The sequence below is a fragment of the Silurus meridionalis genome, chromosome 7, assembly GCF_014805685.1.
Source record: "Silurus meridionalis isolate SWU-2019-XX chromosome 7, ASM1480568v1, whole genome shotgun sequence".
Taxonomy (NCBI): domain Eukaryota; kingdom Metazoa; phylum Chordata; class Actinopteri; order Siluriformes; family Siluridae; genus Silurus; species Silurus meridionalis.
In genome coordinates, this window is record NC_060890.1 from 18800000 (window position 1) to 18813495 (window position 13496).

The 13496-nt window shown below is 34.9% G+C and overlaps 1 protein-coding gene across 3 annotated transcripts in view; it reads left to right on the forward strand.

Moving 5' to 3' along the window:
* The window catches only part of aatkb (apoptosis-associated tyrosine kinase b), a 48022-nt gene that overhangs the window by 22109 nt on the left and 12417 nt on the right, over positions 1-13496 (forward strand). Inside the window, exons 2-3 of one of the 3 annotated variants that reach the window (XM_046854171.1) lie at positions 2337-2470; positions 7756-7897. In XM_046854171.1, coding sequence (XP_046710127.1) covers positions 2337-2470; positions 7756-7897 — 276 coding nt within the window. Of the gene's footprint in view, positions 1-2336; positions 2471-4024; positions 4256-7755; positions 7898-12553; positions 13397-13496 lie in introns of those variants that run through there. The other 2 variants (XM_046854172.1, XM_046854173.1) reach the window with 2 other exon arrangements.

Below are 13496 nucleotides of genomic sequence, written 5' to 3' on the forward strand. Positions count from 1 at the left end.
GCAACTGCTGTTAAAACCGAAGAGTTCAGGTTTGTTGAGAGGCACTTACTGCTGTTTCATCCCATATTTAGAGCTTTCAGCAAAATGCTCTTCCTGCAACGATTGCCATTTTTATGAGTTTAATAATGCAGCACATCTGCAATTGTTTATCACTTGCAATTTTTTTTCATTGAAAAGTGGGTATAAATGGACGAGGCGTTGATTTCATGGGTTTTATCGTTTCATTTTTGCTAGTTAAGTGGTGAACGGCATTGCATGTTTTGATTTTTTTTTGTGTCTGTGGTTTGTCTATCTTAGTGAGTGAGTATTTATTGATTTCCCTGTCTTCAGTATATTTTCTTTGGCAGTCATAAGGACTGAAAGTTCTCTGCTGCTTTTATTAGAAACACAATAGGGATAGAGTTGCAGCAGGAGGCATAACTGACTAGTGACTTGTTGCCAGCAATGTTTAATGGGTGTGCAAAACCATATGGCATGCATGTTGTTGTCTAGTGTATTTTCCTTGTAATGTACAGATTTCAGAGTCCATGGAGCCACTTTTGAGCCATTGTGTCTTGTATAGGGTATTCTGTGTATTACTTTATACTGTGCTAAGAGGCAAAACAGTGTTATATCATGAAAAGAAGTCATAAAACGATGAACACCTAGAAATTAGTTAATTAAATATATTAGCCCCATTCCTATTCCATGAGCCAAAAGTAAACTCACATCAAGTTTTTATGATGATATGAACAAAACATCTTTAGAACAAGATACAATTAGTGGGTTAAAAACATTTCATGTTGTCCTGGTCTCAATCTCATACACTGTAGAAAACATTATAAAGAGACTGCTGTATAATTACCACAGTGTTGCCAAGAAGCTGTTTTTGTCATAGCATTATGTTCATAATTGCTTCCTCCTCACATTATACTAGAACAACAGTCTGGGGTTGGTCATTGGTCTTTGTCTGTGAGAACAGCTTTGTTTTGGCCATGCTGAGTGATGGAAAGTGCTGACTCCATAATAGCAGTTAGAAATGTGGCTTTTGAAACAATTGCTGTGTCACTGTATGTATCAAACTCTAAGCTAAATGCTTTAAAATGCTGCTTTAAAATTCATTTTGTTATTGTTCTTGGTATCTAAAAAATTTCATGGTCAATACTATGATTTCTTAGGTCAATCGAGAAAATATAAAACTTTAAATAAATATTGCCAGAATTGGTGTTGTATGTTGTAATGTAATCAGATCCCTTATCTTCAATTTAAAAATTGTTTATTAGTTTAATATTTATTAATATTTATTTATTATTTAATATATACTTTAAATGTTCCAATAATCTTTAAACTGCATGCACTTTATGTCTATAAACTAATCAGAATTGATGAACTCAATCTACAACCCCAAATCAGAAAAAGTTGGGGCAGTATGGAAAACGCAAATAAAAAAAGAAAGTAATGATTTCTAAATTTACTTTGACTTGTATTTCATTGCAGACAATATAAATCACAAAATATTTCATGTTTTGTTTGGTCAACTTCATGTCATTTGTAAACATACATCCTTTCCTGTCATTCAGACCTGCAACACATTCCAAAAAAAGTTGGGACAGGAGCAATTTCGGGCTAGTAATGAGGTAAATTGGTTAAATATTGATGTGATTTGAAACAGGTGATGTCAACAGGTGATTGTTTTTATGATTTGGTACAAAAGCAGCATCCAAGAAAGGTCTAGTCCTTCAGGAGCAAAGATGGGCCGAGGATCACCAGTTTGTGGCGCAAAATGCAACAACGAAGACCCCGTAGTGTTGCCCACCTTAAGACTTGTTTGCAGGAAGAATGGGACAAAATTACACCTGAAACACTTCATCACTTGGTGTCTTCAGTCCCTAAACGTCTTTTTAATGTTTTGTGAAAAGGAATGGCAACATTACAAAGTGGTAAATTCTTTACTGTCCCAACTTTTTTGGAAATGTGTTGCAGGTCTGAATGACAGGAAAGGATGTATGTTTACAAATGACATGAAGTTGACCAAACAAAACATTAAATATTTTGTGTTCATATTGTCTGCAATGAAATACAAGTCAAAGTAAATTTAGAAATCACTACTTTCTTTTTTTATTTGCGTTTTCCATACTGTCCCAACTTTTTCTGATTTGGGGTTGTATTCGGGAATACAATTTCTGCTTTAGTTTATTGTTGCATTCTTTTGCTGCTTTTTTATATTGGCTGTGATCTTGCTGAGGATCAGCATGTAGTGGTAGCTATGCTTTTTCCACCTCATGCAATAAAAAAAAGAAAGAACTAGAAATGTTATCGTATTTACTGGAGATTTATGTGTTACTGCTTTCCCACAGATGGTGTTCCTCTGAGTGAGCTCTCCTGGTCATCCTCTTTGGCTGTGGTGGCTGTCTCTTTCTCTGGCCTCTTCACGTTTATCTTCCTCATGCTGGCCTGTCTGTGCTGCAAGAAAGGAGAGATTGGATTTAAGGTGAGAATATTGTCAAACACCACCAACTAGCTCTTAAATACGAGCAACTTTTAAAAAACCCTATAGTAAGTAAGCTTAGTAAGATTAATCTGTTACAGGAAAAATGTGGAGTTGTGTTGTATGTAATAAGCAAGTCAAGGTCAGTCTATATGTTTCTAGCAGGAAACTATAACAGATGCAGCAGCTTTCTGATGGACTAAAGATAAAGTGTGAATTTCTCAAAATGTGGGTCACAGCACTTAGAGTGGGTAGGAGAATGAAAAGAGAATAGATAAGAGAATGCATGCTAAAGGCAGAACATGAGCTGAAGTTAGATAGAAGAAGATAGAGCAGAGAGAAAGAGCACCTGGTCATCAGTAAATACTCTCAAGGGATCTGTGGTTAACATAGTTTCTCATACACAGCTGAAAAATACATAGTTCTTTTCTCCCGCTATTCAGATTCTCGAATTCCACCTATATAGCGTCAGTGGGCTCAGGAAAACCTCAGCAGTTGCTCCCTGGTCATGGCAGGCTGATTAGAGAAAATGTGATTATACACAGTGGCCAGAGCTGACTAGAGAGAGAATACAGACTAACATGAACATGTACACAAGCACACGTACATATGGTTGTTTGCAAAAGATTTACATTCCCTAAGAGCAATTTAAGAAGATACAGCATTTATAGCAAAAAGGCACTCAGTCGTAGAAATGCAAGTTGCATGGAAGATTATGTGCTTTATATAGGCAAATGAGTAAAGTTCATCCACTGAAATAGTCCTAGGGACCGAATTTGTGTGGATAAGAGAATGGGTTATATGGTGAAACCATACAGAGCTTCTTATTAAAATATTCGTTATATCTCTTGTAGATAAATAGAAGAGGAGGTGCATTTTATTGGGGTGTACAAACCTATGCACCCAACTGTAAAAAAACCAAAAAACAGACTCTCACAGTGTTTTATAAACTTAAATACACACGCACAAATAGATATGATGTGGTGAGTAGAACAGTGAGCTGTGTGTGTGTGTGTGTGTGTGTGTGTGTGTGAGACATCTGGCTTACACTTAGAGCACCTACTACCCACATACTGGGTGTAACAGTAAATGGAAGTGTAACCTTAGGGAGAAAGGGATACATAAAAAGACAGAGAGCAACATGAAGGAGGCTTTTTGTTGATTTTGAAGTGGCTCTACAATAACACACTCTCCCAAAAGTTTGATTGTGTGTATGCGTATGTGTGTGTGGAAGTGGTCTGCTCTACAGATGTGAAAAAGGGTGAGAAAGGAAGGATGGAGAAAAAGAGAGTGATGTCATGAGCTCAGAATGTAAAACTTTATCCCTCCCCCTCACATGTTGGCTAGTGTTCTCAGCTGCTGCTGTCTCTTTTCGCTTTGGACTCTGCCCCTCCTTTCATCCATTCATCCGTCCACCCGTCCATGCACTCATACATTCATCCGCCTCTTAATCGGTCTGTCTGCCTCTCATTTTCTTTTTCCCGCCCACATTTCCTGCTCTCCTTTCCCACCTCACCCTGCATTCCCTATAAGTTAGCTGCACAATATCATCCACATGGTGACTTGTTCTTTAGGGCGCAATTATGCACCTCTCTCTGCTATGTGGTCTGAACTGTATGGTTTTCCGGTGCTATGAATGTGCTGACACTGAGGCAAGGGCAACTGGGTCAGAAGTTATTAAGTGATGGTGCAGAAAACAATTCAGGTACCCTCTGGGGTAATTGTAATAGTACTGATGCACCATAAGGAACCCAGTTCCAATAAGTGGGCTAGCAGTAACGGGGCAAGGTAAGCTTTTCAATTTTATTGAACTCTTTGCTTTTGTTATTATGAGTACTTTCACTAGTTTTTGTAAAACATTGCTGAATACAAAAGCTTTTCTTTAAATTGGTGATGATTTGGGGGTAAATTTATATTAATATATCTTAACTGAGATCTAGTAAACCAAGCCAAAAACATGTTGTTTGATTAGATAGATAGATAGATAGATAGATAGATAGATAGATAGATAGATAGATAGATAGATAGATAGATAGATAGATAGATAGATAGATAGATAGATAGATTTTTTTTATCCCGTGAAGGAAATTATAGAATTCTGTCAGAATTATATTATTTATTATTTAATTAATTTAGTATTTAATAATGTGTATGCATGGATGTGGCTCTTTCTTTTCTGTCACATGTCATTCCATACCCAATGAATTATGCACGGGACACATGAATGCTACATTGCTCTCGTAACGTTGAGGGAGGAAGTAATTACATTTTTAACTAAATTAAACTGCTATAACACTGAGATTTGACCATTTGTCAAACAGTACTTTAAACATTTCCACAAATATTTCCACAAGCACATAAATGTATAATACTAAACTTAAACAATTGTAATACTTTTCATAAATTTCAGATATTGCATTTCAGTGGTAATTGCATTAAATACATGTATCCATACAGGTCTAAAGTGAATTATATTATATAGATAGATATAAATTGAGTAAGTAAATTCAACGACAGACCTAATGAGAGCGACTAAAACCAACCAAGAATTTCTTCACCCAATTTTCTGGCAACCAGATGGTCTTGTGGAAACTCTGACCTCTTTACACAGTGACCCTTTACTACTATGTATACTGTAACTCCCAGGGTGTGTAAACTCATACATAGATCCCTAGAGTACCGTTTTATTTCTTCTTGGTCTCAGCTTTTCTGTACATCCTGCCCAAGAGAGAATTTGAAAATCACAGCAGCTGGGAATCTTCATACTAAAGTGACTGCACACACAGATATTTATTACAGTATATTTATACAGTACATGATACAGTACTTCATGGCTCATTTTGTCTGAAATATTTAGGTGAATATAGTAGATCTATCTATCTATCTATCTATCTATCTATCTATCTATCTATCTATCTATCTATCTATCTATCTATCTATCTATCTATCTATCTATCTATCTATCTATCTATCTATCTATCTATCTATCTATCTATCTATCTAATAAACAATTCTGCTGCCATGCAATTATTTTTTAGTCTTAGAAGTAAGCTCTAGTTGCTAAGCAACATAACAGGCAAAGATTATGGCATGTGGACAGAACAATAGCTTAAGTGTAATGGTTTTATTGGTATGAAACCAGGCGCATTAGCACAGAGAATTCAGGTACAGTGATTCAGTCACAGGCTCATGCGTGTCAGACATTTTACAACTTCACACAGCTTAGAATTTTAAAACTGATTCAAAATAGATTTTCTTCTAAACCCTTTAAGAAACAGTAAAGAAGAATGATATCATTTTTGTGCATAATAAAAGGATTACGCAAAAGAAACAGCTTCCGGGCATAAAAAAAGACACGTCTCAGTTTTGACCCATATGCACATAATTAAGCTACGAATCCCTCAAGCTATTTTATTCTGTCGCTCAGTGTCTGACTCTCAGTAGCAGAAAGATTTCCTGCGTGAGAGATTTCCTGTGTCACTTATCTGCATGGGACTGGTGAGAGCTTTCCCATAAAGCTTTTCATTCATCAGGAATTAAAGTAAATTTGATTAAATGAATATTTGATATGAATTGCATTGTTTGGTGATAAGCATTAATTCAACTTATGTATTGCATTATCCTATATTGCAAAAAAAATAAAGAAAAAAAAAAGAAAGAAAAAAAGAAAGGCATTTAGCTAATTCCCTCTAGGGGAAACAGGAAAAGCAAGGAATTATGCTGAACACTGAGGGTCGTGTGAAGATGAGGACCGTGGTGTCCCAGAGAGGACTGTATGTACGGGTGTGTATGTGTGTGTGTGTGTGTGTGTGTGTGTGTATGGTAAAGTATACAAGCCTCTCTAGGTCACTCTTTTCCATTTCTTTAACCCCGAAACCCAGAAGTCTTTTATGACCTGTGGTTGACTCTTTAAGTGCATCTGGAGAAAGCTTTCAAATTTTTAGTAACCTGTGTAAATAATAATTTGTATTTATTTATTTATTTATTTATTTATTTATTTATTTATTTATTTATTTATTTATTTATTTATTTATTTATATATATATATATATATATATATATATATATATATATATATATATATATATATATGTATGTACACAAATATAAAACAGCTGTAATTGGACAATAGACTGCACTGTTGCTTTTCTGCCCGCTGTTTGTTGAAGCATCATGTGATCATGTGCAAGAGTGTAAATGAAACACAATTAGTGTTTCATTTTCTGAAATTGAAAAAAGGCGATTGCTGTTTGTTGAAACAAACAAACTAAAATAATAAAATTTGCGAGTTTGTAAGCAAAACACAAAAATACTATTCTAATGGATTAAACAAAAAGAAAATTAAGATTTTAAATGAACATTTCTGTTGTAGAACATTTAAGGATGATTACATTTTAATAAGTATAAATCACTGCATTATTACCTAGAACAGGCACTGGGGACTTATGACAAAGGCTGGCATATTTAATTTAACTTTATCTTTATTTATTTTTATTTTAGTTGGCATGGTAATATTTGTAAATGAAAAATGGGGTGGCATAAATATTTTAAAAAGTCAGATAAATTACATCTCTTTATTACTAGTAATCCTGGTTGTTTGATTCAGAGCATTGCTTATAAACATAATAATAATATTAGCAACCTTCATTTAAAAACTGATCTGAAACATTAACGTGTGACAAACATGCAAAAAATTAAGAAATCAGGAAGGGGCAAGCCTTTTTCACATATATATTATATATATTTATTATATTATATATATATATATATATATATATATATATATATATATATATATATATATATATATATATATATATATATATATGTAAATAACTGGTGTTACTGTCCAAATTACAGACTTCCCAATGAGTGTTCCTGTTCACATTACAGACTGTTCAATGAGTGTTATTGTCTGTCTAAATCATAGACTGTCGAATGAGTGTTAATTTTAAAGTTACAGATTGTCCAATAACTGTTACTGTCCAAATAGGCTGTCCAACAGGCTGTGCTGCATGCTAATCTGGTTCATTTAAAACAGGCAAACGCTATATTTAAAATATCCTGTTTCATTTGGGTCAAAACTATCCAGTACAGAAAGCGGGTCACTGTGAAAAATATTACAATAGTGCATAAATTAGTTTATATAAAATGCATTTTTTTATTAAATACATCTAAGCAAATGTTTATTATATACTCTACAGCCTTATAACTATATCATGGACCACCTCCGCTGGTCCCTGTGTTTGACCTCAGCTGTTTGCCCTCTGTGTATGCTGCTGGTGTAGGAGTTTGAGAATGCAGAGGGAGATGAATGCCAGGCCGACATGTCCACGCTGGCATCGCCAGCCTCTGCTAGTAGCCCTGATGTCTACGTCCTGCCACTGAGTGAAGTCTCACTGCCTGTCTCCAAACAACCCAGCCGCTCAGGTGAGTCACGTGCATCCTGCTTTTATTGGCAGCATCTGTGCTCACAAAATAGAATAAAGAAAAAAATATAATAAAAATAAATGTATGAACAAATAGGCTTGAGCCAGCATTGATTTTTTTTTTATCAGAGATTCAATATTTAAGATACTTTAGAAATTGTCCTATAAAGCATAACAACTGCACTCTCACTAAATGATTTTTTTATTTAGGGTTTAAATACAAAATAAAAAAATCAATTAGTTTGTTCTGAGCAGAATCGACATTCAAGTTTTGCTTCTTGCATGTCAATTTTAACATAATATTCTTAAACGAGTTATAACAAAATGAAAAAGTCATTCTGTTCCTTTAATAATGTGTTCATACAATTTATAAACCTATTTTATATAAAGCTGTGACTGTACTGATAAGGACATGCATGCACAACACACACACACACACGCACACACACACACACACACACACACACACACACACACACACACACACACACACACACTTATCCTGGTTATTATCCTGATATTACAATGGAAATAAATCAGTCTTTGATTTAGAAATTTAAAAGACATACACCTCTCTCAGCATGTTTATCTTTATAAAAGCCTTAACAATAAAATCATTGGCCAGAAAACGAGCATGAATGAAACACTCACGAGAATTTATTTGGTCATTTGCTGTGCCACCATTTTCTCATTTCCTTTTGCCGTATTGAAGTGTTTTGTAAAAAAACTTGAAACAGGGAAATTTGCTTCTCTAGTTTTCTTGCATGCAAAGGTAAAATCATGATAATGAGTGATATGTTTTATTCAAAACCTCTCAGCATTCACAATATGACTAATTAACTGTTTGAAGCTTATAATTTACATTTATGACATTTGGCAGACAACTTACATTTTCCTTAATCAGAGCTACTCAGAGCTATTTCATTTCAAGGGCCCCACACTGGCAGTTTTGTGTGGTTGGGATTTGAACTAATGAAGTTGAGAATCAGAACCAGAATTCTTAAATCTTAACCACTGAGCTACCACTTCTTATTAGTAACATTAAATAGAACAACACTGACTATTCTTTCTGTAAAAAAAAAAAAAACGTTTGCAAGTTTACCCAAAAGGCTTAGACAAATCAAGAAAAAAACTAATTTTAGCCATACTCATTTAATTAATCTATTTGTGTAATTCTTGCTAATGTCATGACCAATGATTTTTTGTTAAGATCATTTAAAACTTAAATGTATAATGTATATGTATGATGCAAATTTAAACACAATAAAATCTAATACAGTTTTATTACATTCCATGAACTGAAGCTGTTTGGTGTCATAAAGTGTCAGCAGTAAGTATACAATGAAACATTGAATGAAATCTCATGAGATGTGAAGTTAATCCAAAAATATTTAGGGGATTTTTAGAAATAGAAGAAAGACACAAATATAACACATGAAACACATATAACACATGAAAAGAAAAATCAATCAATATCAGAGATTTTATTAGTTGGTATAAGAGCTTATACTGTATTTGTGTAAGTGTAAAATCCTGGTCCTATTTTGAGAAAAAATGAAAGATCTGTGTACAAATATTTTGTACATTAAGTTAATAATGTCTCTTGCACAGCTATTGTTTAATCCAGAAAAATGTAAAGCAAGAGTTCTGGTGCAGCTGAGAATAATCATATATACATAATCATTATATACAGTACATGAAACTCTTTTATTCAGCTGACAAAGTTACTGGCCCCTATTTGCTTATCAATTAAAAACAACTTCTTCATTGACAGAGAAAGTAAGGGTAATTCACTATGTCACATTTTTGGCGTTAACATGTATATCTTTAGTCAGAGCAGCTCCTTCAGCAGATAGCAGAAGAAAAGTGTGAGAGAGTTGCATTTTGAATGGACCCTGTGTTTATGGCTCCCTCATACATGTCTATTCTGTAATCCCTCTCTGCTCATAACTCTCTCTCTCTCTCTCTCTCTCTCTCTCTCTCTCACACACACACACACACACACACACACACACACACACACACACACACACACACACACACACACACACATTCTTTCCAATAAAACATCTGCCTATTGCATAATGCCGCCCCTGCAGGCCTACATAAATTCTCCTTGGAATCTTTGGCATTCAAAAGAGCATTTGTAAAACCAGTTTCATAGAAAATATTTTTCTAGTTGTTTTCCTCTGTCTCAATGGTGTGATCTGTATCTAAGAGACCACATAAGAGTCTTAGAACATCAATTAGGCAAAGAAAAAGTCACAGACCATACAGCTAATTTATAATTAAAGGTTTAGTGTGCAGAACTGACATTTCAGCCTTGTCATTTCTTGCTTTATGATCGATGAAGCAGATCAGCACAGGCATCAAATGTTCACGTTCATAGTTTTAAATCACAGCAAGCAGCATAGGCAGCATAAGTATTGTCTCGCTAGTAACTATTTTCAACATAAAATCTGGATGACTATTATCAGAAATAGTGAATTTAGGTGTTCTGTCGACATTTTATGCCATGAGATAACAGCAGAAATAAAAAAGGTCTGATAAAAAGAAGAGGTTGATAGATACAGCCTTAATAAATGAATGGAATGCATACAAAGTGGATTTGCTTATAATATATCTCCTTATGTAGATTGTTTCATGTGACTTAGAATATATGTAATTTGTGCAATATAAGCATTGCTGGACTGCTGATGCTATGTGAGGAGTGGTAGCAATGATGTCACTCCTGTAGGGACGGCAGGACTGGGCTGATTTATGACCTGAGATCTCATAAACACTTTTGTGCAGATAAAGCCGGATTTGTTTCATTAATTCAGCCTGTTGGAGCCAAGGAATATTCTTTTATCCTGATTGCTCCATGTTTTGTTGTTGTTGTATTTAATTGGTGAGTATGATGATTGGAAAGAGAATCAGAAATGCGTCTGTGTGTAAAAGCGTTTCACACCCTAGTGTCTGGAAAATGATTCGATTACAAACACACCCTAGCACAGCTGCATACTTTAGGGACCACAATCCACACACAGGCATACACACTTGCTTCATGTGTAGAATCTACGGAAACAAAATGACACTCCCATACAATGTGAAACACAGACACCGCAGCATAAACGTGCATTTGTGTTTATATCTGTGTGGGAGAAAATGTCCCCCAAACGATATATTTGAAGATCTGTCAGTTTAGACCTTGGTTGAACCTTTTTCATGGACATTTTTAATATGACAGAAACTGCAGCTTTTAGCCGAAATGTTTAATTTTGTCAAAATATTCAGGTGCATAGCATCAATTAACTAGAATATTAATTTTGCTAATTAAAGGTCCTCAAAAAGATCATAGTATAAACGTGTGTTTGTATGCATTTTCTTTGACTAGTGTGGTTAGACATGTATGATTTATTCACTAGATTCAACAATATAATACATTTTATGGCCATCTATATACACACAGAAAGACACACTACCTCATTTGTGGTTACACACATTTACACGCTCACTTCAAGCAAAAAAAGGACCTCCCAGCAATGCATTAATATTAATAACACATGCTGTTGTGTAATGCAGATCTTTTTTTAATTTATTTATTTAATAGATCCATGTGCTATTACACAACACATGGGTGTGAACTCCTTGAAATCAACACGGGGTGTTTTCTTGTTCTGTCAAGAGTCAAAAGATAAACAGATAAACAGAATAATGTTATCTGATGGCATGGAGAACAGTCTTCAAAAAGTGTGCAAACCATTGATGATCATTTATGAGTTGACATTCTAGCAGCAAATGTTTTTAATGTTTTGACACTTTAGTAGACATTTGTTTACCCAACATTGTTTTTTATCAAATATTTTATAGAAATAGATATATTTAATGAACATTATACAATATTCATTACTGTGCTTCAGGCTTGTCAGGTCTGTATCCCTGTAGCCATTTACAGCCATCCTAAATCATGCATTTACCATTTAAATGGTTCTTTTTCCAATTTCCTAAATGGTTTTGTATGATTACCCGTGTGTGGCTGAAGAAACTGGTTTGTATGCCTGATTTTTAGTAAGCAAAACCAGACAAGTTATTGTATTTTCAGAAAACACAAATGCTGTATATTTCACTAAACTGGCATGAAACTGTCTCCTTCACTTTCCTTCTACAAAGCCAGTTTACCAAACGTGGTAGGTAGAAACAGTCTGCATAAAGCTGCCTAAAATCTTGCTAGCTAAGTTTCATTTCCTCACACGGTGCATGTCAAGCTTTGAGCTTGCACGTATTTGTAACTTTCATAACTCAGGTTTGAGATATTTAACCAAGGTTTGAGGTGTAAAAAATACATAGTTCAGATACAATTAGAACACACCTACAGTTTTTGTAGCTATACATAGTAGAAAAAGTCACACTTTTAACATAGGAAAGCTGCCACATTTGTGTGGTTATAAGTGTAGAAAGTAGACCATTAACAAAGCATTATGCAATGTAAAAAACAAATGTGTAGAACAAATATTAGTAGCTCAAAAAATAGCAGAGTTTCTCTAGAAAAACTTAGAACCTGGCAACAATGGCAACATTTATAACAGTACATCAGCTAAAAATATTAATTGTGGTTAAGTAAAAGCCACATCAATGATAAATAAATTAGTAGCTATTTTTTTTCTATTTTGTGTAGTGTCAAACAAGTCACCATTCTACACTAGAGGCACTTCTTCATGCTGTCAGACATGCCAGAAGGCACAAGGGCTACAGTTGCCCCACCCTCATCAAGAATGCTGAAGCCATCTCAGCCTAATAGGTTTGGAAACAATACTCTGAGTGTCTCCCCTGCTCTTGAGGGTACCAAGCGGTGGCAGAGGCAGGACAAAGACCCTGATTCTCTACAGGGAAAGAGAATGACTGATGACTGCTCACTGGAACATGACATGGGCGTAAAATATGGATGTCACAAAGACGACACGTCACACATTCACAAAGATCCATCTGTTTAATGGAAGTCAGGAAAAGACAGAGATGTTGTTATGTTACTAGTGCTAGAGCTGCTGAATTAGATGGTGCTGGTTGATTGGGCAGGATAAAGATGAGAGACACAGCAGAAAACCCTTCAGTAGCAGTTCCAGGAAGCTGAGAGCATTTTCCACAAAACGCCGCACTGCCTATTTATATCGTCAGTTTAAACAAAAAAAAATTAGAGTAGTTGACTGAAGGTGAATGACTGCAATTGTTTTAGCAAAAATAGCAGTGTGTTTTTGAGTGTTCTGAACGTTTTGTTTGCAGTTTGAGATTTTGCTTTTGGTTGAAAAGAGTGTCAGCATTTTGGAGCTATGGCATTTAATCAGCCTGAGTTAAAAGAGGGAATTTCTCACACCTGCACTCTCTTCAGCTCTGTGTTGAATAGCTCAAAGGTCTTAGAAATGCTAAGAATTGCTTGTTTAGGTCAGATTTTTGGAGGATGATGATGCTATAAGGAAAGACTTTCTTTGCCGGGATTGTGCACTTCGCTAGAGACAGACATTTGGTAATTTCCAACCTAGAATATTACGTTCTTCCTTACATTTTACTGCTAACAGAGGTCTCCCTTAAATCTTTGCTAATATTCACTTGTGTATTTATACGTA